This window comes from Gymnoscopelus braueri (assembly GCF_963280865.1).
Source record: "Gymnoscopelus braueri genome assembly, chromosome: 10".
Classification (NCBI taxonomy): Eukaryota; Metazoa; Chordata; class Actinopteri; order Myctophiformes; family Myctophidae; genus Gymnoscopelus; species Gymnoscopelus braueri.
In genome coordinates this window covers 11,769,865-11,794,766 of record NC_137611.1, presented here as the reverse complement: position 1 = coordinate 11,794,766, position 24,902 = coordinate 11,769,865, and the positions used below count along the sequence as shown (strand labels likewise).

General features: G+C 41.4%; 1 protein-coding gene across 4 annotated transcripts in view; it reads right to left on the bottom strand.

The window, feature by feature from the left end:
- Positions 1-24,229, bottom strand: part of gpsm2 (G protein signaling modulator 2) — a 31,357-nt gene extending 7,128 nt beyond the window's left edge. The window contains exons 1-12 of one of the 4 annotated variants that reach the window (XM_080439021.1): positions 24,007-24,229; positions 22,483-22,521; positions 17,025-17,376; positions 13,028-13,249; positions 11,764-11,899; positions 11,171-11,310; positions 10,493-10,616; positions 10,135-10,250; positions 9,248-9,403; positions 1,674-1,782; positions 824-950; positions 139-218 (exon numbers count right to left, since the gene is read on the bottom strand). In XM_080439021.1, coding sequence (XP_080295147.1) covers positions 139-218; positions 824-950; positions 1,674-1,782; positions 9,248-9,403; positions 10,135-10,250; positions 10,493-10,616; positions 11,171-11,310; positions 11,764-11,899; positions 13,028-13,249; positions 17,025-17,089 — 1,275 coding nt within the window. In that variant the 5' untranslated portion in view covers positions 17,090-17,376; positions 22,483-22,521; positions 24,007-24,229. Of the gene's footprint in view, positions 1-138; positions 219-823; positions 951-1,673; positions 1,783-9,247; positions 9,404-10,134; positions 10,251-10,492; positions 10,617-11,170; positions 11,311-11,763; positions 11,900-13,027; positions 13,250-13,910; positions 14,254-14,305; positions 14,417-17,024; positions 17,377-22,482; positions 22,522-24,006 lie in introns of those variants that run through there. The other 3 variants (XM_080439022.1, XM_080439024.1, XM_080439023.1) reach the window with 3 other exon arrangements.
- Positions 24,230-24,902: the final 673 nt, after the last annotated feature.

Genomic DNA, 24,902 nt, shown 5'->3' with positions numbered 1-24,902 from the left:
TAGGGGTAATGTATAAATAATCACTTTTCATACCAAGTAAAGTGACATGATTATTTTTTAAAGGAGTAATTTATTACACTTTCAAGGTAACTAGGCCAACACTGTCTGATAAAGAGGAGAGGGGAGCACGATTCTTACGTTTATCTTGTTGTCTGGAGTCAGTTTCATCAGCTCCAGATTTTCCATGCTGTGTCTGCGACTCGTCCTCGGCCGGGCTCCTGAAACACACACACACACACACACACACAGGGTTGTATTATTATACTTGCGAGGACATCAACATTTTAGGACGACATTGGAAAATGGCTGAAAATAGCCAGGAAAATGGTCCTCACAATGTCTATTTCTCAAATTCTACTATACTTGTGGGGACATTTGGCCTCACAACAAGTATAGTTATACAAGCATAATTTCAAGTTAACACGTGGCGTCAAACTTAAAAATCTGTTACGTTTTGGCAAAGACGCTGTCGTGCGATGGAGCATAAAGTAAGCTTAAAGGAGTAGTTCACCCCAAAAATTACTTATTTTCTATCAATTACACACCCCATGAAGCATTGAATTCATGGAGATTTTTTGTTTTTGTCGCATTCCTAAGCCTGAATATGCTAATGTTTCCGGTAGGAGACTCAAAGAGTCTCCTTTGAGTCTACTACTGGAGAGACAGCCGGTCATAAAATTATTGGCTTCGGAATGCGACAAAAACAGAAAAATCTCCATGAATTCAATGCTCCATGGGATAGAAAATAAGTAATTTTTTGCCTGAACTACTTCTTTAAGGATGAGGCTTAAGAAGGAGGAGCTGAAGCAGTGTGTGTGTGTACCGTTATTATGGTCTAGGTCCTTGTTCTCCGACAGGGTGGAGTGGTTGGTGCTGTAGCTCAGACCCAGAACCGTCTGGAGGTCCGACACGTTCATACGAGCTGTGAGCTCCCCGCTCCTGTCTCCAGTCTGCACACACACACACACACACACACACACATACATACATACACACACAGATGGAGAGGTTCACTTCAGCACTGGGATTTATTAGCGTTTCCAGGATGTTACTGGGAACAGAGGTTGAACCTTGAGACACTTATGAACCATGTAATGAGTTCCACCTTGTGGAGTCCAAATGCTTCTTATGGGCAAGTATCCACTAGGAAGCTACAAAATGTGCACGCTTAACAGTAGAACGGTTTCTGTATCGCAGAATAATTTATTATGTAAATCAGTTCTCTAAGCTTTTGCCTCAGTGATATTCTACCGTAGATCTATGCATAGAAATAACCACTTTTTAACCCATTTAGACCTGAGCCCGATTCTACAAACGCCTTCTAAATCCTGACCTAAGTTATCTGAAAAACTTCAATTTTTTATTAAAAAATGACAACAAATGTGTGTTGATATACTGTACATAGCAACAAGAAAGCCTGTCCCGTCCTGAAAGGTATAGTTACAAATAGGGGTTCCCACCCAAAATGGGTTAACCTGGCGTCACTATTTTGGGCATTAAAAAAGGCAAAAATACATTTTCAGAAATGGCTAAAATAGCTGATATACAAGCTCACAACGTGTCGTGATGCGACGAGCTGTGAGCTTGCAGATATTTCCGCGCGACACTGACGTACGCTGTAGCATTAAAGCAGGGCTGTAGTGGTTAACCTCTTTGGGGCTTTTTGTTCGTACCTCTTTGGAGATCTCCAGGTGCTTCTCGGCAAAGTGCATGGCTTGGTCATGGTTCCCCAGTGCCGTGTGAGCGTTCCCCAGACTCCAACACGCCCGGCCCTCCCCGATCCTGCAGCAACAAACATCCACACCATCCAACACAGAAATGCTACGGTCAAAACAACCAAACTGTCCTGACATGAGATGGCGTGGGCTGAGCTCTAAGTTATTTTTTTTTAAATATTTTAGGGTAGAGAGGAGGTAGGCTAAACCCACGACGGTATGATTATGTGGACGAGAGCACACTGACAAGTTGAGCCCCGAGTGGGCTGAATATTTGACAGAGGTGAATAGTAAACTCCTAAACAATGATTCAGAGAGAATCTCTGGCTCCTTGCTACTAATTCACAGTATATTATATTTTGGTTAAAACAAAAGGTTTGTGTTCAAAGGTTAAGGCTGATAGTAATCTTCATTGGTAGTATAGAGTGAACAAAAAACGCCATCTTTGGTGAACAAATATAAGGTTTATTTTGAGCAAGGCAACAAATTATGACCAACGCATATCGACCTAGAAGAAGGTCTTCATCAGGGTCTGTCTCAAAGACCTTCTAGGTCGATACGCGTTGGTCGTAATTTGTTGCCTTGCTCAAAATTGGAATTACTTTCTTTGCAAGTCTGCAGTCCACACCTTTTTGGAATCAAACAGTACTTCTTTGAAAACCCTTTTTTGTTCATATGTTCCTACCTGTATCACCAAAAAGCACCTATCTATCAGCGCTTCCATTTTCTCTCTTTTTAAATGGTATTATAGAGTGTTTGTCTCTCCAGCTCTTTATTAAACAAAAAATACATTTTAGGTGGGACAGCAATTTGATCTAATCAGGAGAGAGAGAACCCTTCTATAAGCTCCTATTGAATAGTGTTTCATTTCCAATTTTGTTCCTCACTTCATCACTTCCAATTTCAGTTGTTTATCCTGTATCTTGTAACTGTACGAGTTCTCTCTCCTGATTGGATAAAATAGGTGTAACTGTCCCAGATGGAGAGACAGTGGTTTCAGTTATAATTGTAAACATGTTTGTTTATGTAAATTTCATGTTCACACTGGGTTAAAAAGATTCATTTAATTATGAATAAATAGTACTAAAAGTTACAATAAATAGTATTAAAAGTTACAATAACTATATTAAAAGGGTTTATATAGTACAAGATTTAAGGTAAAAATGATGTGCCCATTGTCAGAGGGTTACGGTAATTTGGGCAGAGTCACATGGTCAGAGTGAAGCTTGTCAATCAAGTCAGAAGCAAGCAGAGTTGACACAGAGAGGTCACGTCTTGAGAAACTCCAGAGAGAGAGATACAATTGCTATAGTTCTGCACAAGGTTCAAGAGGCGCACACGGTAAATGCTCACTGTAGTTGTGCCTTTCATTGATTTGTGATGTATCTGATGTGTGTTATCAAAATGTGCAAATGTAAACTTTGTTTGAGAGATTTCAATGTAACATGACAATTGGATGCACCTGTGTGGACTCACTAATCAGAAGACTGTTTCATAATGATTATGGATTCAACTGAACAAACGTATGTTTTATTCTTTTCATAGTTTTCACGGTGTCTTGTGGAGTTTACTGTTGGAGGAGTTTGGAGAGTTGTGGAAATAAAAACCCATAAAAGACATCAGTATGAGGCGTGGACATTTGTTGAACCTGTGGCAGTTACAGTGAAAACGTAACGCCCAGCGTGGTCCCCCAAGAGAGAACGTCAAGCCAGCGTGGTCCCAGAGGGAACGGAACACACCAACGTGGACGTGGTAGTAAAAGGAGTGACAGAGCTCTAACGTTTGGTGAAATGTCCGACAGAGAGGAGAGGAACAGTCTGCTTTGAACAACTGAAGCTGCAGTACCGCAGTGTCACCCACGGAGGGCAGCGTTGCCCAGTGTACACTGCAGCTCTGCAAGAGGCTTTTGTGCGCATGACTGTTTTCATCACATCGCTGCAACTAAGAGAGTGCAGGATTACATCGTCATCCCAGACGTCAAGGTTTGACAGTGCAACACATGAAGAAGAGTTGATAAGATACAAAAGTTAAGAAAAAAAAAAAGAGAGAAAAAAAAAAAGAGAAGATTGTATACAAACATTGTAACTTGTTATTTTTGCTGTATTAAGGTTGCATAGCTATGCTTATCGTGTTTTGACAGTAACTTGTCATTTGATAATTGAAAGTTGCTGTAACCAAAGAGTACACACAATGTTTATTTTTGAATAAGCTATACAGTATTGGGTTTTTGGTTTGCACTCGAGGTTTATGTGCACCTTTTACAACAGAATTATGCCTGCTGACGGTGAAAAACCACAAGGTGATGAGAAGGAAATTAAGTCTCTTCAAAAAGAATATGACAAATTGAAAGAACAACTAGAAACAGAAAATGATAAAGAAGAAAGAGAAAGACTGGAGACACACATAGGTGAAATTCATGCTGAAATACAAATACTCCAAGTGTCACAAAAGGAGCTTACCTCCACGCCAAAGCAAGATCAAACACGGAAATCCACTAGAGAGAAAAGGTTCACTCCAAAAATGCAGGAGCTGAAGCAACAAGAGATTTCTAAAATGGAGAGTAAATTCAACTCATTGTATGGACATTGGAAAGACAACGTTAGAGTTGCACGTGCAAACCTGAAACTTGAGTGCTCTGACCTGAATTTGGCTGAGATGATGGACAATGTTGAAGGGTTAGAGAAACAATTGGAAGATGTGTATAATAGTATGAGAACATTATCAGCTCCGTCTCCGGATATTAGGCGGAAAATAGATGGCTGCGTAGACCTAACAAATGACCTGATGAGGCTGATGAAAATACGTTTGAGTGAAAATGGAATGGAAGAGTTTGATCCAGACGCAGAAAGAGCAAGACTCAATATGGTGTTTAACAAAGAATACGCCCAGTCCATAGCAGGGACTTCCCAACACTCAAAATATGGATCAGATCACCCAAGTGTCTCAGCAAAAATTGCAGATTATGCAGCAGAATTGGCTGCCAAACAAGTAGAAATGCAGATGGAGGATGTTATTGCTGCACAAAAACAAGCTATGGCAGCGCAGCAACAACTTATGGCAGCAGATATGGCCGCACAGCAACAAACTATGGCTGCAGAGCTTAAAAAGCTAGAAAATCAGAGGGATATTCAAGTACTAACTGCCAAGCTTAAGGCATACTCTGAAGCTGACTTAGGTGAGGGCTGTGATGAGAAATCAGTTCGCAGTAAAGTGATCATTCCTCATGCAGTACTCAAGAAAGAGATAAAAGGTGAAAGAACATATAAGGACAATGTACAATCAAACAGTACTAACAACGAAGTGTCATTAGTACAAGCCCTTTATGACACAATGGTGCTTACCAGACTGCCTGCACCTGAGCCCTCCGTCTTCACAGGCGACCCACTGAACTTCCTAGAGTGGAGCGTGAGCTTCAAAGCATTAATTGAGCGCCGATGCACAAATACAGCAGACAGGCTCTTTTACCTACAAAAATATGTCAGTGGAGAGGCACGATCTGTGTTGGAAGGAAGCTTCTTCAGAAAGGATGAGGAAGCCTACGGTCAGGCATGGGAGGCACTGAATGAGCGTTATGGTCACCCCTTCATAATCCAGCGTGCCTTCAGAGATAAGCTGAAGAACTGGCCAAAGATTGGTTCTCGAGAGTCATTTAAACTAAGACAGTTCGTGATTTTCTTAAAGCTTGCAGCAATGCCATGCCACATGTAAAGGGGCTTCAAGTGTTGAACGACTGTGAAAGTAATCAAGAGATGCTTCAAAAACTCCCTGACTGGGTTACCTCTCGATGGAATCGCATAGTCTCAAAATGCCTAAAAGAAAATGAAGATTACCCTAGTTTTAAAGAATTTGCTGAGTATATTGCACAAGAAGCATATATTGCGTGCAATCCAATAACCTCTTTCCATGCGCTGAAGCATACTGAAGAGAGGCAATCTAGAGACATGACGCGCCCAAAGGCAAATGTGTTTGTCACAAACGTGAGCACCAGAGACAAGCCAAAAACAGTGGCAAAAACACACAGTGCAGAGGATAGCAGCTCAGGGGAGGCTTCTGGAGACGAGGAAGTAGAACCTCCCTCAGCATCCTCAAACACAGTCAAATGTACATGCTGTGGAGAGAGCCACTTCATCTACAAATGCAAGACATTCAGTGACAAGTCTGTTGAGGACAAGAAAAAGTTTGTATTTGACAATAACCTATGTTTTGGCTGTCTAAGAAAGGGACACATTTCAAAGGACTGCAAGAAAAAAGCTACTTGCAACATATGCCAGAAATCTCATCCGACACCCCTTCATGAAGACCGTCCTGTTGGAGAAAGATCATCTTCTCAGGTTGAGCAAGTAGAAGAAAGTACCTCTTCCCTTACTTGCTGTGTAAACACAGGTGATGGTGGGAGCACATCCATGATAGTGCCTGTATGGCTTTCCTCGACCACCACCCCTAAAACACAGACCCTAGTGTATGCCCTATTAGACACCCAGAGTAGCAACACCTTTGTAGACAAGGAAGTGTGTGAGAAAATTGGGGCAGGTATGGAACCAGTCAAGTTAAAGCTAACTACTATGATGGGAAAAGACTCCAGCGTTAAGAGTGAGAGAGTTAGTGGGCTAAGAGTTAGAGGACTTGACTTAGACAGCTATGTTGACTTGCCACCTGCCTACACCAGGGATTTTATCCCACATGAGCGTTCACAAATTCCTACCGCAGAGACAGCCAGAAGATGGAAGCATTTGGATGGCATAGCATACGAAATGTCAGGGCTGATTGATGTCAAGGTGGGGTTACTAATAGGGTACGACTGCTCTAAAGCATTAGCGCCACGGAGAGTTATCACTGGAGGTGATGACGAGCCATATGCTATAAAGACGGACTTGGGCTGGAGCATAGTTGGCAGCGCACCACAGAAAGTAAAGTCAACAGATGTGACTGGTCTGTGTCATCATATATCTGTCAAAGAACTTCTGCCAATGACACCAGCTCCTGTCAGCAGAGCCCTCAAAACAGAGGACAATGGAGACATAGAGAACAGCAGAGATAAAGAGCTTGAGACAGAAGACACAAGTTCCACAGCACTCAGTCTGGAAGAGGAGATGGAAGCCTCAAAGGAAGAGACCCACTGCACTTACAAAGTGGTACCAGAACCTGAAGTGGAAAGGAAACGTAAAGTGCAAAATCTGCAAATACATGCAGATAAAGATACAAATGAGAAATCAGTAACACAGAGCAAAATACTCACTACTGTAGCCTCTGTGTTTGACCCACTGACTAGAGGTCCTATTTCCCTTCCTAGAAATGTGCCAAAGGGTATTGATTAATGGTCATTTTCCTAAGTTAGTTGTGTTGTTAGGAAACAATGAAAATGGGTTCTAAGTGAACTAACCTGTACATACTTACCTGTGTGGAGTAAAAATTGGTGTATTTCATCTTACTGTGAGAAAAAGGGTTAAAAGTCTTGACCTGAGAGTTAAAAGTTTGGTTAAATAAATTACTGGAATATGTACACTAAAGAATTACAGTAATTTGGTGGGAGTGTAACTGTCCCAGATGGAGAGACAGTGGTTTCAGTTATAATTGTAAACATGTTTGTTTATGTAAATTTCATGTTCACACTGGGTTAAAAAGATTCATTTAATTATGAATAAATAGTACTAAAAGTTACAATAAATAGTATTAAAAGTTACAATAACTATATTAAAAGGGTTTATATAGTACAAGATTTAAGGTAAAAATGATGTGCCCATTGTCAGAGGGTTACGGTAATTTGGGCAGAGTCACATGGTCAGAGTGAAGCTTGTCAATCAAGTCAGAAGCAAGCAGAGTTGACACAGAGAGGTCACGTCTTGAGAAACTCCAGAGAGAGAGATACAATTGCTATAGTTCTGCACAAGGTTCAAGAGGCGCACACGGTAAATGCTCACTGTAGTTGTGCCTTTCATTGATTTGTGATGTATCTGATGTGTGTTATCAAAATGTGCAAATGTAAACTTTGTTTGAGAGATTTCAATGTAACATGACAATTGGATGCACCTGTGTGGACTCACTAATCAGAAGACTGTTTCATAATGATTATGGATTCAACTGAACAAACGTATGTTTTATTCTTTTCATAGTTTTCACGGTGTCTTGTGGAGTTTACTGTTGGAGGAGTTTGGAGAGTTGTGGAAATAAAAACCCATAAAAGACATCAGTATGAGGCGTGGACATTTGTTGAACCTGTGGCAGTTACAATAGGCATCCCTACCTGAAAATATATTTTCTGTTTACTAAAGAGCTGGAGACGGGGAGACGCTGTTAGTGAACAAACACCCAATAATTACTATCAGAATATATATAGTATAGTAGAGCTATTTAACATTTTTTTTTTTTTTTTCTTTAAATTTTTTATCCCGCGATTTTTGTAACCCATTTTTTTCACCCGGTGCCAATTTCCTAAGTGATCCTGGGTGCTACACCAGCCCTACACCAGCACTACACCAGTCCCCCACAGTAGGGAGGCCAGGGCCGAGCTCATGCTTCCTTCAGGCATGAGAGCCAACTGACCTTCTTGTCACCTGACAGGGGGGAGTTTCCCTGGTTGGACGTAGCGCGTGGAAGGAACACGTTATTCCAACCAGTTCCCTTCCCCTCCATCAGGCGCCCCGGCTGTCATGGGGGAGGCGGTATAGCGACCAGAATTACTACATGTTTTTGTGAGGGTATTAACTACCCTAGGAGACACGGGGAGAACATGCAAACTCCACACAGAGTAGGCCCTTTCGCCAACCCCACCTAGGGTATGGGCGCTGATGACGCGGAGGAGAAGACACGCCCCCAGCGCCCACAGCGTCCCCGGCGGGAATCGAACCCAGGACCTTCTAGCTGTGAGGCGACAGCGCTACCGACTGCGCCACCGTGCCCCTTTTTAACATTTATTTTAACAACAAAAGATCACCTACAGCACCTTTAATGGAGGCAGGAAAAAATATGTATGTGGGCATGTGACATCAGAAGGACTGTCCCAGGCCCACACCGAAAAAGGAGGAGGATTGGGCATGGGTTTAGCTACCCCACCCCATAAAATCTAAACTAACTACAGAAACGCCATCAAGAGATGAAGCTCTCATGGCTTTAAGCAAGTAATTATGTACGGTAATTTGTCAACAGGGGTTGGCATCCTTGTTGCGACTGAGAATCATGCTTGGCAAACAACTCGGGCATCTTGTTAATAAAGACACTGACAATGCTGCCATGAACTCAGAAACCTTGTGGTGAAGAAGGTTATCGCTCTGAATTGTAGCAGTATGATAATGTTGAAATATTGTAGTAAAATGGTAAATGCAAAATCTGGAGAGTCAAGGTTAAGCCTGATTCATACTTCATTGTACGACAGAGTCACTCGCCGAAAATAACCAATCTACAAGCTCACATCACATGGCGGCAATTTTTGGCACACAACTCTGTCAAACGATCGAGTACGCAACATGCATTAAGCATAACTCCAACAGTTTTCTGTTGTAGTAATGATTAGTAAATGCACCCCGGTCTGTGTGTACCTGTCATTGAGGTCCTGAGCTATGATGAGATGTTTGAGGTGGTAGTCGATAGCTCTCTCGTAGTCCTGCAGCAGAGTGTAGGTGTTGCCCAGACTGTAGCAGGCCTGGGCCTCCACGGCGCGGTCCTTCAACTGCCTGGCCAGCTGTAAGCACCTCCTGAAAAAACAACATCCACACTCCTTCAGGACACAATGGACTCACCTGGAGTTGTTTTGGCCGATAGCCGATAAACGATTGACTGTATTGTCTAATCGATCGATACTGATACCGATATTGCAATACAAGTTTCCAGTAGGGTTTACCTTACACCTGGGTTTACCTTATACAGTAACTGTGATTCTGGGTGCAGATGCGAACTTCTAAAAAACAGTGCGTTACTATTACCTAATGTATTAGGCATAGGCTACTAACTGAACACTACACTCAGTCTGTTTCCAAGGGTCTGCTTTCACAATCACTACTGAAGGAGATTGGCACATATTAGTTCAAACAACAGAGTCAATGCGAAAACATGTACATGTCATTCTTGCCTTTTTTGAGAAATAACTAGTTTTCTTTCTCTAGTTAAATATAGACAACAAAAGAAATATATTAATTGCAGCTGTTTTTAAATAACCCATGTGCAACCAATGCTATACATTTGCTCTCATTAATTGTATCATCTTTGCCTGCCGGCCTTACGGACGCTGTAATGTGTTCATGGGTTTAACATCTGAGAAGTGCTGTGGTTGCCACGTCTGTCCAAACTAAGCTGTTTAGGACTGCGTTAGGACTCCAAAGAGAGACTGTTGTTGTTTCAGCTGGCCTATGAGCAAGAGTCACCAAACTTCATTAACAGCAGATGCATGTCTGGGGCGGGTGCCTGACAAGGTGGCGGGGCTCCTTACTTGTAATGCTCAGCCGCCACTTCGAATTCCCCCAAGAAGATAAAGGCATTCCCCAGGTTGCAGTACGCCCTTCTCTCTGCCGAGCGGTCGCCAAACTCCTTGGCTATCAGCAGCCGCTGGGTTGTGAAACGGAAAAAAGAAACGTTAAATAGCAGATCTACAAGCTCACAACGCGCCACAGCACAGCTGCTATTTCCGGTGCGCGACACCCATGTGCAACCAAGTATAAATCTGGAATTACTCTCTCTTCAACACCCGCAGACCTTCACTGGGTTGAGCTTATCACGTCTTTCTGTAGACTGAAATAGACCCCACAGGCCTTGCAAACATTCATTTTTTTTAGGAGAGGGAATCATACCTGTTCATGGGAGGCCACTGCGTTGCGAAAGCGTCCCAGCAGGTAGAATGTGTTGCCGAGGTTGCCGTAGGTTCGACCTTGGGCAGCCCGATCTCCGAGTTCCTTCACTATGGACAAGTTGGCCCTAAATAAACAACAACACATGCGACCAAGTGATCAGTCAACAACTCTGTGACATGGTTTACGTAGTTCTATCTACTGTATATAAGCCATCAACCCTGTTTATTTACTGCCACCTACACACCATACAGTGCTACTGTTTGTAGTTCTAAAGTCAGAAGTGAATGAACTTGCAATGGATTTAGCCAGATCTTTAATGCTTTTTAACATAGGGTTTTCATTGTATGCAGAAAATAAGATATGTGGTTAACATAAGCCTAAGAAAGTTTCCCGTTTCATTCTACAACATAAATTATACCCGTCAATATCTCAACCTTTTGAAGATGTTATGCCCTTTTAAACATACAAATTGTTTAAAAAAAAGTGTTGATTTCTGGAGATTATCTTGTTGAACAAACAGTGAGAATATCATAAGCCTTTGTTTGCTATAGAGGGAATTTGCTTACATTTATCCAAACCTAATTCGGTGGGAAAGCATGACGGAGGTAACTTTCAGGCTGGCTAACTAAAAGACGTCACCCATGTAGCACTCTAGAACAACACGACACGGTGACTTACTCATAATACTCTGCAGCTTTCCTTAGAGCTTCCATGACTTCCTCTGGGAACTCCCCAGGCTCTGCTCCGCTCCAGCAGATACTCTTGCCCTTAGCATGGTACACGTTTCCAAAATTGTACAGTGCTCTTGCCTGACCCACCTGAAAGACACATGCGAGGGACAAAATGTCAACTTTGACACAGAAGGACCTAGAGCTTCGCATAAAGCTAAGAGGTTTCAACTTATCCCCTCCCATCATCCTTCAGCAGTTACATTTCATATCGTTGCTATCGGGCAGAAACCTTATCTCCATATTTCAAGTGTTGTGTAAAGATAGCGAAAATAGCCTTTCTACAAGCTCAGAACGGGTTGCAATGCAACGTGTTGTGAGCTTGTAGATCTGCTATTTGCGCAATTTGTGAAACATAATTGAAAACAAAAGTGGTTAAGTGTGTCTGTAGGTTTTTATAAATATTTAAGCAAGAGCTTGTGACTAAATAATAACTACATTGTATCCATTGGAAGTTTTTTTCCCTCCATTTCCTGAAAAGTAACAGCTTTGTACATACAAGGTTTCTGCCACTGACAGTGACGATATACACTATGGCCTCACCTTGTCACTCATGTCCCTGGCTATGTCTAAGTGCCTCTGGCAGCAAACCACAGCCTCTTCAAAGCGGCCCAACACCTTCAATGTGTTGCCAAGATTACCACTGGCTTTAGCTTCACCAAGTAGGTCCCCTATGGTCCTGTGTGGGACATAATTATTAAATGTGACAAACGTAAAGAAACACAACAAAGTAGGGATGTAAACAATGCAGCGCAAAACAGATAATTATCGATACTTAATATGTGACACTTTAAATCAGTAAAGTGAAAACAGCTGAGTGCATAACCTAGTTTTGCTTTTTGCTTGTTCACTGCAAGCAATCCTTTTGTTTTTCATCTGGTGGAATGGACTTCTGGGACTAGTCACAAGGTCAGGTCATACACCCGACCTCGTGACCTAAACTGAAAACCTAAAGCCTGAAAATAGCCAGCATATAAGCTCACTGTTCACCTAGGTTTTGTATCGTGCATTCTGTCCTATATTTGTGCAGCACTTTGAGACTCATGTATAGAAAAGCGTTCTATAAATGAAGTTGTTAGTATTATTATCTTAACAGTCATAATGTGTCTGTTAGGGATGCACCGAATATTCGGCCACCGAAACATATCGGCCGAAAATTGTTAAAAAAATCATTTACGGCTTTCGGCCGAAAGGGTTTTAGCACCGAAAGATTATCACCGAAAGACACCGAAACATATCGGCCGAAAGACACCGAAACATATCGGCCGATATCACCGAAAGACACCGAAACAATGCTATTTAAAAAAAATCTTGGAATAAAATGTGGAATATTATTATTATGTAATTATATAAATGTTTACATTTTACAATCTTTCAGCAGTCAGCCTGGAATTAATGTATGGATTCAAAAGTGCTGAATAAATGTTTTATGGACCCATAATAGTGATTATTATTTAAGTTAAGTTTTGCCATAATCATATCTTTTGCCATAATCAGGTAGCTGATCAATGGTAAACAAATAAATTCATTATATATATGTATATATATTTATCATATTCGGCCTTTCGGTATTCGGTTTTCGGCCAACTGTTTTCTATTTTCGGCATTCGGTTTCGGCCAAGAATTTCCCATTCGGTGCATCCCTAGTGTCTGTAATCTCTTTTTGTAAAAACAAAAAACAAACATCATACCTGTTTGACATACCAAATCATGAGCAGAGTAAATCGTTACATCCCTACAATAAACCGGTTAGCGTTCTCAGTTAGTATATATATATTATAGACGTGCGCTCTTTTGTAGATCTGACCTGGTCAGAGTGAGATCGTGGTGGTGGAACTCCAGCGCCTTGGCGTAGTCGTGCAGGTGGAAGTAGGCGTTGCCCAGTTGGCTGTAGATGGCGCTCAGCACCTGCAGGTCCTCCGTGCCCACCTGGATGGCGGCCTCGAAGAAGGACACGCCCGCTCGGTAGTCGCCCACCTTGCAGAGGCGCTCGCCCTCCAGGGCCAGCTCCAGACAGGACGCCTCCATCCTGAAGCACAACACAGACCTCTGATTACAAACCGTCTCCCACTCATATGTCAAGTAGTACACACTTCAAAGCCCTGGCTAAGCTTCAGAGAATTAGAGCCTAACTGAACTGATGCCAGATTTTGGGTGCGATGCTGAGACACATTTTGGATAGTCCTCGACCACAGATTACCTACGTATTGACCTACGTGTATCTGATCAAAAAATACAAAAATCAATACGGTTCCATTTAAAAAAAAAAAAAAAAAAAAAAAATGCTGATCTACAAGCTCAGAACGTAGATCGGCTGATCTACGTTCTGAGCTTGTAGATCTGCATTTTTTTTTTAAATGTTTGAACATTTTCATTTTAACGTAATCTTTATTGAAGGATTGTCACAGCTTGTGGATAAAAGAATAAACAGTGATAAAGAAATCCTTCAAGTTTTCTGAAAGAAAACAAACAAACGCACAAGACAAACAAAAACCCCCCCACCTAACCCTCTCCCAAAAAAGTACATTGACAGTAAATGAAAAGGTATGTTTGAACATTTATATCCATAATGACATGCCTAAAATAGGGTTAGAAACTGGCTAAAAATCTGCACACGTGGGCTGCTTAATTGCCAATACTGATGTCATCAAAACCGTCAAATAATGGCTGATACATCAGTCTGGCCTTACAGAGAATATGCTCACTCGTTTGCTGAGAGGTTCCAACGTGATAGAATCCAATTGCTTAAATCAAGGCTGAAGAAGGTGGTGGTATCATCGAAAGTCCTTAGCTGAGAGAAGATTCCGACTGTTATCCACCCCAAACCCGAGGAACAGAATCTCTATCAAAGGGAAGCTTTCCAGCAAGGAATTCTGTTTAGCCACTTCCTTCCACCAGCAACAATGAGAACAATGGTGCTGGTTTATCACAGTTTGTTTGTTATGGGAGGCAGTGCGCTTCCTTCCTGCACGGGTCAGACAGCAACGTGGTTGGGTAAAGGGCTGTTGTCGCACAGCACCAAGCGTTCACCCTCTTTAATTGTGTTTTATTCAATAACACAAGTTTGTTTGAGCAATTTGCTGACTTGATCCTTGAGCAGACTAAACTGTTAACCTCTTTCAACTTGCTGTCCCTATTTTGGTCATGTCATTTATAGGTGAAAAGTCACAAAAAGCCTAGGCTTATGTGCTTAGTTTATAGTTCTTCGTATGCCGGTGTCGTGCTGCTCGTGCAGCAAAAATAGCCAATCTACAAGCTCACGTGTGACACGTTGTGAGCTTGTAGATTGGCTATTTTTGCACCATCGCACGACAGTATAATTCAATTCAGGATTAAATGACCCCAGAATCACCTTTTTTTCCTATCAATTACTTACCCTGTTAAGCCTTGAGTAAAGCCTTGAGTTCCCTATTTTTTATTACGCATTCCCTCACGGTGAATGAATACTTCATTCACCGTGAGACAATACTTCATGAAGTGAAGAAAACACAAACAAAAATTCTCCATGAATCCAAGGCTTCATGGGGTGAGTAATTGATAGGGTAAAAAAGAAAAGTCATTTTGGGGTTGAACCGTTGAAGTATTCCTTTAAATGGTTGATGATGTGTGAAATGAGGTTACACTGGGTTAGGGGTGGATACCATACCAGAGGGATTGTCTGATCCATTTCAGATTATAAGCAGAATTGTTTGCACACACAGCAACAATTGCTACAGTGTCTGCAAACTTTCTGATGTCGAAATGAAATCGCCTACTATTTTGTAACATGTGAGAACAGTTTCAAATCCTGCGTCCCTTTCATTTTGTTCCCTTTAACTTTCCCTCCCGTGTCCCGCCCCGTGCACAACCAGTGTTTTTTTGCAGTGACACATCGCAGAGACTGACAAAGGCTAATCTAGGCTGTTTTGAACAGGCTAATGGTTTTTAAAAGCCAACTACGTCGTTATACAGACAATGACAACAACGAGACACCCTGCGACCTCAACCACGCAGCTCGTTTCTTCATTCGGCTAGCCTGTAATTTTAGCAGGAAAACAACAGGGGTTCTGAATAGCCGGATGATCTAAACATTAGGCTGTGGACTTAAACTTAGAACATAGCCTTCTTTGTGTTTATTTACTACACAAGCAGCAACACGCCAGCACTCTGCTCTTAACCAGCCTACCTGAAACAGCACCAGAGGCACATGCTGCATCTGAGAGGAGGCTTCTACACAGTACATTAACCCATTCAATCCGGGAACACATCCGTGTCATTTTAGATTTCTTTGGTTATTCAAAAATAGCAGATATACATGCTCATAGCGCGGCACAGAGTGTCGCGCTATGAGCTTGTAGATCTGCTATTTTTGAAAAATTGTGATAATTTGTGCAAATCTTTGAATTTATATATTTTTAAGTGAACATTTGTAACTCAAATCTTTGCTTCTGGCGGGGGTCCCTGGAACTAAATATTTTGAGATTCAGGGCTCCGCGGCCAAATACATATTTTGGGGGTCATTGACATGGAAAAGTTGGAGCACCACTGATATAGCAACATACTGTTAGGATTTAGAATTTTTTTTTTTAGATAGGCCTATGTATTTGGCAGTGGACCCGGCCCCATCCCAAAATGTTTTGTTCTAGGGACCCCCATGAAGCAAAGATTTGAGTTACAATATATTCAAAGATTTGCACAAAATGTTCAAGATTTTTCTAAAATAGCAGATATACAAGCTCGTGGCGTGGCACTCGTTCATCTAAAATGACCATTAAAAAGAGATGTTTCTCCTGCCCCATTAGTACAAAAATAAATGAACATTCACATTCAGTGTGGATGTTATCATGACGCTAACAAGTAACAACAAATCTGTTTTTTGGGGGGAATTAACTGCGCAATACAAAAAGCCCCCGGTATTTAAAGACCTCTAATCATAGATTAAGGTGAAGGCTGTGTATTGCATGATATATTAGCCTTAACCCCCCCCCAGCCAGTGGGCAACTCAAGGGAACTATCAAGTCAGCGTTTTATCGGCTAATCTGCTTGTCTCTGTTTTGGAGAGCTCTCCTCCCGACCCGGTTAGCGGTCACCTGAGATTACTGGAGCGGTGTGTGTCTGTGGACCGACCGGACAGGGGACACCACACAGATTATAGAGCTGGACGGTCCACTTTAAAGGAGATTAATTGGATAGGTCAGATACAAGTGGGACTGGTAAGGACTGAGAAAGAAACGGAATGAACCCGTGTGAACTAAAACAAAGCCGGCGTCAAATGAATGTTTCAGAGGCTTGGTTAAATATTGATGCCGGCTGCTTGCGGTTTGCCAGGTCACACCTGTTGGCAGACAGACGGTGCTACCGTTTTGAAGTCACTCACCTGTTGTTGTTATAGACAACGAATGCACAGAAGTCATAAAACAGAACTCTTACTCACTCTGACCCCTGTCATTTAACTTTAATTCCTGAGCTCAGATTACTCAGAAACGATAGCGTAATTTCCTCAATTACACTGGGGAACCTGGAAAATATGATGACGCAAGAGAAGCATCAAAAACGTAAAGGGAAATTCTTCCTTCCAAAGCATTTAATAACACTTAAGCCCTATTTTATACTTAGTGGTATGGCAAAAATAGCCGATCTGCAAGCTCACAAAGCGTTGCATCGCAACGCGTTGTGAGCTTATAGATCGGCTATTTAAAAAAACAAATTTAAGTGGTTAAATGAAAAGGTAACTGTGTAAAAGTTCTGGTCTATCTTCTACTACAGTCCTATACATTAAGTAATACAGGTATACTATTAGTCTAGTTGAGACACGAGATGCCTACCTGTAGCGGACATGATAAGACGACTCCTCCGCTCGCATGCTAACCAATGAGCCACTGTCATCCATTGAAGTGCATAATATGAGGGGAAATCCCAGTATAAAGAACGCTTGCGTTTGAAAACACAAAAAAAGTAGTTATTTTTAAAGTCCTTCTTTAGTCAAAAGGAATGTGTGCCAGCCCAGAAGCAAGGCTGAAAAAAGAAAAAAAAGTTAACAAAAACGCGTTTGTTCCACTGTGTCTGTGGGACACAGAGCTGCAGGGCTCCGGACTGGAGCGTCAGGCTGCGTTCGTTTACTTTACGGGGATTGCGTCACTGCCCCGCCGCTCTCCTCTCTCTCTCTCTGTGGCCCTTCTGTGAAGAGAACACAAGATGCTGTGTGTGAAGCCTCGTTGTGGCCACGCTGACGCCATGGCAACCACCAACCAAACAGCAGCGTGCCGGGCAAGCAGGGAGTGAGAGGGTGGGTGATGCAAAAAAAAGAATTAAAAAAAGGATGGGGGAGTGGAGGAGGGGGTTTCTATCATATGCAAGCTGTCAATCTATTCTAGACTCTAGAGGCAATGGCTCAACGCATTACAGGCGCACACAGGTGTGATGAAATGAGAGCTAAATGCTTTGGGATGTACGGTACGTACGTACAGTACGTAGATCTGTAGCAAGCAGAGATGCAGGGAATGGGGGTGGATGGATCTATTCCAGAGTGCATGAATTACTGGGGCTGTCCCCTCAAAGTAGATTAATCAATTAATCAATTAAATTAATTAGTGGAACAAGACATTGTTAGATGTAGGGCTGCAACAATCAATACATTTTTGTATTAATCGAATAATTGAGAAGCACATTTTGTGGATGTTAGGGGGGTTATTTTTTATAATCGACTGAATTAGTCTGACTAACCACTTAATCCCTTTTTTTTATACTTTCAATGTCTTCAATGGTGTCTGCAAAAATACCAAAGATATCCAATCTACAAGCTCACGGCGTGTCACATCGTGAGTGACACAGGTGAGCTTGTAGATCTGTTGTTTTCGGTATTTCGATTAGCTATAATTTTCGATTAGTTCCATTAACTGTTGCACCCGTGACCCCTATTAGATGATTAGTCTTTTTTATGTTTTTTTTCCATGTTCATCTCTTGTCAACTCTACCTAGAACCCTTTAATCGTGCCACTGCCAGTAGTCTATAACTTTAATAGCCAGTAAATGAACATTACAATGTTCAGTTCTCAACAACTCAACAACCTGAAAAGGCTGGTCTCTGCACGATTGTATGCAGCAAACACTAGTTTACAGATTTGTTGATTAAATAAACTATGGTAAATCAATTCCTATTTCCTATGTTGACTAACAATTAATTTAGCCAAAGACAGCCCTAAAAAAAAAAGAGTCTATTCCGCAAGATCCATGAGGCAGAAGGTTGCTGAATTTTAAAGAAGAGACGGAAAAAAAAGGTGAAGAAGTCCAGACACCACTTTGAAGAGCATAGCAGAATTTACAGATAAGAGTAATAGTGTGTGGGAAATTTCCCAGCAAAGCCAGGGACAGAGATAAGCAAAGATAGCCTTCAGACACCATGGAAGGACCAAAGGCGACTGTTGGCCCTTTCCCACATGAGTTCATAGTGAACACGCCCACTTGCTCGCCAAAGCCTAACCTATCTGTATTCCGTAGTCTGTAGTACGTGTGGTGTCACTTGCCAAAAAGAACAGATCTACAAGCTAGTAGAAGGTGCTAATGAATAAACAATGTAGCTCTAGGGGAGGCCACCACAACTACTCTAATTCCTGTTTATTTATTTATTCTAAATAAATACATTCAAGTTCTACGAAATTGAAGACATTTCAATGCAGGATAGATTACAAGATTAAGCATTTAGATTTTTGAATCACCATTATCATGCCCTCAATCAAGAAATATGCATATAATAAACCCCAGCCGCTCACATAGCAGCCAACGTGGGTTTTACAATTGTTTTGCTTAGATTTTGCACCCAGCCCACAGTTAGAAAACAACACACATCTGTGGTTGGTTGCAGTCAGTGGTGCCACTGTGTGTGTATTAAGCTTTTCACAGGCATGACGCCGGCCTCAGGGGGGAGTATGTCATTCTTCCAGGAATAGGAGTATTAATCTAGAATTAGTGATGAAGGTCACATCATCACCATATCAGCTTGAGCAAGAGACGTCAAGTTGATATCAGATCAGCATGCCCGTTCTAGGACTCTTCATGAAGGCAGACGTTGTTCTACTTAACAATCACCGTGAGCTTCTGATTTACAAGGCAGAAAACCGATCAGGCGCGTCTTTCTCATAAGAAGTCACATTACCAAAAGGTCAATGTTGAATTAATATACTGTTTATGCAGCCTTGTGAGAATAACCCTGGTACGTTATGCAACTACCGACGGCTGAACTCGATGACTAGTGTTTATTGCTAGAAAACAATAATAGTTGCACTACGGCATTGGTTCTCAAAGTGGGGTCCGGGGACCCCCAGGGGTACTCGAGGAGGGTGTTCCAGGGGGTACCCAGAAAAATGTGTAAATATAGCATCAGAATAATTATGACCTTTTTATACTTTGGCTATTCAAAAATAGCAGATATACAAGCTCATAGCGCGGCACCGAGTGCCGCGCTATGAGCTTGTAGATCTGCTATTTTTTTTTAAATCGTGAAAATGTGTGCAAATCTTTGAATATTTATTTTTTAAATCGAACTTTCTTAACTCAAATCTTTGCTTCTGGGGGGTCCCTGGAACAAAATATTGGTAGATGGGGGTCCGCGGCCAAATACATATCATTTTGGGGGTCCTTGGCATGAAAAAGTTTGAGAACCACTGCACTACGGAGCATCCCACGGCTGGAACATCATATTCTCATTTTGGCAAAAATACAGACCACTGAATAGGCCTTGTGGTTGCCTTCTTTCTTGGACATTCCTCTGAGATTAATAGGGGATTTTGTTGATTTTTAACCTAAAATCCTGTAATTCCATTGTGAGGAGGACTTGTGAAAAAATCTGGCCTACAGTAACAGCACTTGTTTCTAATGTATTCTGCTTGATGTAACAGAATGCAGGAAAAGCACCTACAGGGTAGTGTGATTGTGTCTTTAATCTATTAAGACCGGGAAAGCATCTGTGTCATTTTAGGATTTCTTTGGCTATTAAAAAATAGCAGATCTACAAGCTCATGCCACGCTATGAGCTTGTAGATCTGCTATTTTTTAGAAAAATCGTGGAAAATGTGTGCAAATCTTTGAATATATATACACAGTATAGGCTATGTTTTAAACTAAAGCGAACATTTTTAACTCCGATCTGTGCTTCTAGGGGGTCCCTGGAACAACACATTTTGAGATGGTGGTCCGCGGCCAAATACATGTCATCCTGGTCTTTGACATGGAAAAGTTGGAGCACCACTGATATAGCAACATACTGTTAGGATTTAGAAAACATTTTTAGATATATATGTATTTGGCCGCAGACCCCCATCTCAAAATATTTTGTTCCAGGGACCCCCCCCTGAAGCAAAGATTTGCATTACAAATGTTCGCTTTAAAAAAATATATGTATTCAAAGATTTGCACGAAATGTCAAGATTTTTCATGCAGCGCTCTGAGCTTGTAGATCTGCTATTTTTATTTTTGAATAGCCAAAGAAATCTTAAAATGACACAGATGCGTTCCCGGATTGAATGGGGTAATAGACCAGGTCAAGCACTAAATACACCATAATCAAAGTGCTGAATATGGCCAACACTAGAGTCTGACAGACACTTTTCTGATAGTAACTTTTCACTGAGTCTGTTTCAGAGGTTTCATTATCAACCTCTGACATTCAGTCATTAGTCATGATTGCAAATCAACTGCAACCACCAGCCAAATGCTAGTCAATACTGGCTGTCACTCAGCCATCTTGTAATGTATTATGTAACCAAAAACAAATCTATGGAATCTATCGGCCACTGTGGCTCACTCACTGGTCGATGAAAAGCTTGTTTTCTGGTTTCCCGCCCTGGTTATACTCCTCCATATACCTATTGTATGTGTTGCAACAAGTTGCTGTGCGGCGTGTTTAGCTTGTACGTCTACTTTTTTCTTTTGTTTGACAATCTCATTTTTAGCCTATAATAACATGCCCAATACCAGGTTGAAAGCGGTTAACTAAAACTAGAAATTAAACATCGAAACAAAAACAGAAAAGAATGATAAGTGCAGACTCTTGTCTGCCCTGATGAAGGCCACTTTTGGGCCGAAACATATTCGCATTGGCAATTACTTCTAACTTGTTCAGTTATGAACTAAGCCTGACACATTAAAGCTTTTTTTTTAAGCTCAAGCAGTTTTATCTCCTTTTGAGCCAAAGAGCACCTTCGATTAATTCTTCACAAGCCTTGGAACGCCATAGCCCTACTTTTCTCAAATTCTTCTAGAAATAAAACATGTTATTTAAAGCTTTTTTTTTTGGTTCAGCCTGTTACTCCTGCTGCTGCTGCTAGGTGAATGTGAACTGTCATGATCCAAAGTACAGCCCAAGGCTTTGGGAGCCTGTGCACTACATGTTCCCTGCATATGTTTATAATTAACAATCAACGTCTGCCAGTGTTCATGCAGCCTTTTCCAGTATTGTGTGCCAAATGGGTGTGTGTGTGTGTGCTGTGCACGACAGCCCTCCAGTATGTATGAAGAAGTGGTTTAAAAGGATAAGTGATCCATGACTAAGGCCAATGTGAAGGAAACTAAGTGCTGTCTTTAAAGCAGTGATTATTTTTCATTTTGAGGACCCCCAGTTTACAATGCACTATGCCACGGACCCCTCATAACTCGGAGAGTGTACAAATGGAACCAAATGGACCCGTAAGATCCCTTAAAGAAGACCTTTCCAGTTCGAAACGTTGGGTATTTCTTTAAATAAATCCTGCATCGTGGCTATGAGTGTGTGGCACTTTCTTTACTTTGATACGCTCCTACAAATAATTTAGCTGGGGACCCTCTGGAGCCACCTCAAGGACCCCTGGGGGTCCCCGGACCCCACTTTGAGAACCACTGCTTTAAAGGCACTTATTGCTAGTAGTAATATGGTAAACTGAGGGCAGAGAAGGAGAAGAATGTGCAACACGGGCAGTTCTCAATCCGGAATCACATCGGGACACTGAGATTATGTGGTTAGGTACCGGCACGCCCCACCAACTAAGGCGCTGTCTTTTAAAGATAGCTCTGTGGGAGGTAATGAGTGGCTACTTCATTGACAAACAGGGCATGATGTCACCTTAAACACACACAGTGGATGCGGTCCATTCGCTATTGTATTTATAGCCCATTGATGTATTATATAGTGACTGACTGCAGCCTCCGAGAGCAAACATGGAAAACACCAACCAGCATTAGGACAGAAAGCAGCAGCAGCAGCCCCTCATCAAAAACAAAAGCAGCAGCTGACGCTGTCCCAAAAATACTGACCGGTAACTCTTCTGTACAGGGACGGGGAATCTTGGTAACCTGCAATCAGAAGCACAATCTCTTTTATTGGCCACGAAGTACGTTTGCCGGTATTTGGCCGGTTCAAACGAAAAGTAACATTATCTATAACATGCATCACACAATGCTTTGATTATAACTTGAAACCTAAGTTGCATTACTTGGCTTCCATTCAAATAATAATAAGTGCACACTTAAATGCATTACAGTCTAATACAGTGTTTCACAACCCCCCCCCCCCCCCCCCAGCTCAGGGGTCATTGGAGGGTTCCATGAGGGCCCCAGCTAAACGATTGATAGTTCATCTTCACCATTATTACAAACAAATGCCAAATACAATCAGAGAATATACAAGAATGGCCGATATGATCAGAGTTCTCGTGATATCTCTATCTCTGTACCTACAGTACACAGACAGAAAATGAATTCTGGACCAAATTACAGACCAGATCATACCTAATCATTTCTAACAATACAAAAATGTTCTTAGATTAGGGTCCCAGAGATTTTTAAAGAAATTGTGGGTCCTTGAAGTAATACTGTAGGTTGAGAATCACTGCTATAACATGTCCTTAGCTTATACATCTATATGCAGCAAGTAATGGGAACTTAGTTACCTGATATTAATCAACCTGCATCAAGCTCAACTACCAAGCAAAACACCATGCAGACATTATAATAAGACAATAAGAGATCTCTATGATTGCATCACAATTTCATCCTGAACTATTTAGTGTACTGACAGACAGTGGTGGAACGTAACTAAGTACATTTACTCAAGTACTGTACTGTAGTTTTGAGGTACTTTTACTTTAGGTATTTCCGATCTTCTATACTTTTACTTCTCCACTACATCTTAGAGGAAAGCATTGTACTTTTCCTTCACTACTAATTATAATGAAAATTTTTGTTACTAGTTCTTTGTAGATTTTGATTATTATTAGTAATAATAATCATAATAATTGGTAATAATTTATTACCAAACACACTAACGACTTCAGCCCTATATTTCGGCCATTTGAAAATAGCAGATCTACAAGCTCACAATGCATTGTGAGCTTGCAGATCTGCTATTTTCAATAAATCTGCTATTTTCAATAAATGTACACATTTGAAAACTTGTGAAATGGGTACTTTATGTACATTTTGACGCCAATACTTTTGTAATTATACTCAAGTAAATTTTGAATTCCAGACTTTGTCATGTAACAGAGTATTTCTACATTGCAGTATTGATACATTAACTTAAGCAAGAAATGTGAACTCGTACTTTTTCCACCACTGCTGACAGGAGGAGGACATCGATCTGTCACAATTCTTCTAAAGTCTTAATATTTAAATGCTCTGTTGTTTTGCTGAGCTCAGTGAACTGTCACATTCAGTACCCGTCAGTCAGTGGGCGGATGGGTGGATGTGGCTACATTGTAGCCCACGGGCTAACGTACCGATACAAAGTAAACCCACCCGAACAGGCTAGCTGCTGCTGGTGGCTGTTGCTAAACTTACGTTAGACGATCCAGTTCGAACAATGGAGGATTCTCTTCTTTTATTCCTTCTTCTTTTAGGGAAACTAATCCTGTTGTTGTTATTGTTCCACGACTTGTACAGCAAATAATTAAATGATATGATATTGTGTGTTTCTAGCCACACAATACTACACTATCCTTACATTTTAGGTTCATCATGAAACTTTAGTGTTTTTTCCTAAACTTCGACCCAGAAGGAGGAGATTAGAGCCGTAGAGGTAGTAGTGAGTGAATGTTTTCAAGCCAGGAGACCAATCAGAAGAGCGGATTCAAAGATAGCCGCGCCCACACAACGCTCATTGGACGGAGAGATTTGAATAGGCTGGGGCGCATGACGTCACGTCATTCTGCAGCGCAGATCTAACCTCACGTCACCAGCCTTTCTACCGAGAGAGCAGATCAGAGTGTGTCACTGTGTGTGTGTGTGTGTGTGTGTGTGTGTGTGTGTGTGTGTGTGTGTGTGTGTGTGTGTGTGTGTGTGTGTGTGTGTGTGTGTGTGTGTGTGTGTGTGTGTGTGTGTGTGTTTATTTCGGAAACGGGAGGGACAGACAGTGCACGTTAATGAATATTCAATAGCATGTACAAGAAGTGAATCAATTGAATATTGTCATGTAGTCTAAACATGCCGGATTTAGCTCGAAGCTATTTCCATCCATCTAGTCAGACAGTGGGACTATATGGATGGAAATAGCTTCGAGCTATAGGGACTCCCACATTCATAACTAATACTAACCCAACAAATATACCTAAAGTCTATACATTGGTTAAATACCTATAACCAATAGAAAGCATATTTATCGAAAGCATATTTTGACATATCTATGATTTATCGTAAGGTTTTTGCAGATATGAATTACTCCCTGCACCTGAAAGCAA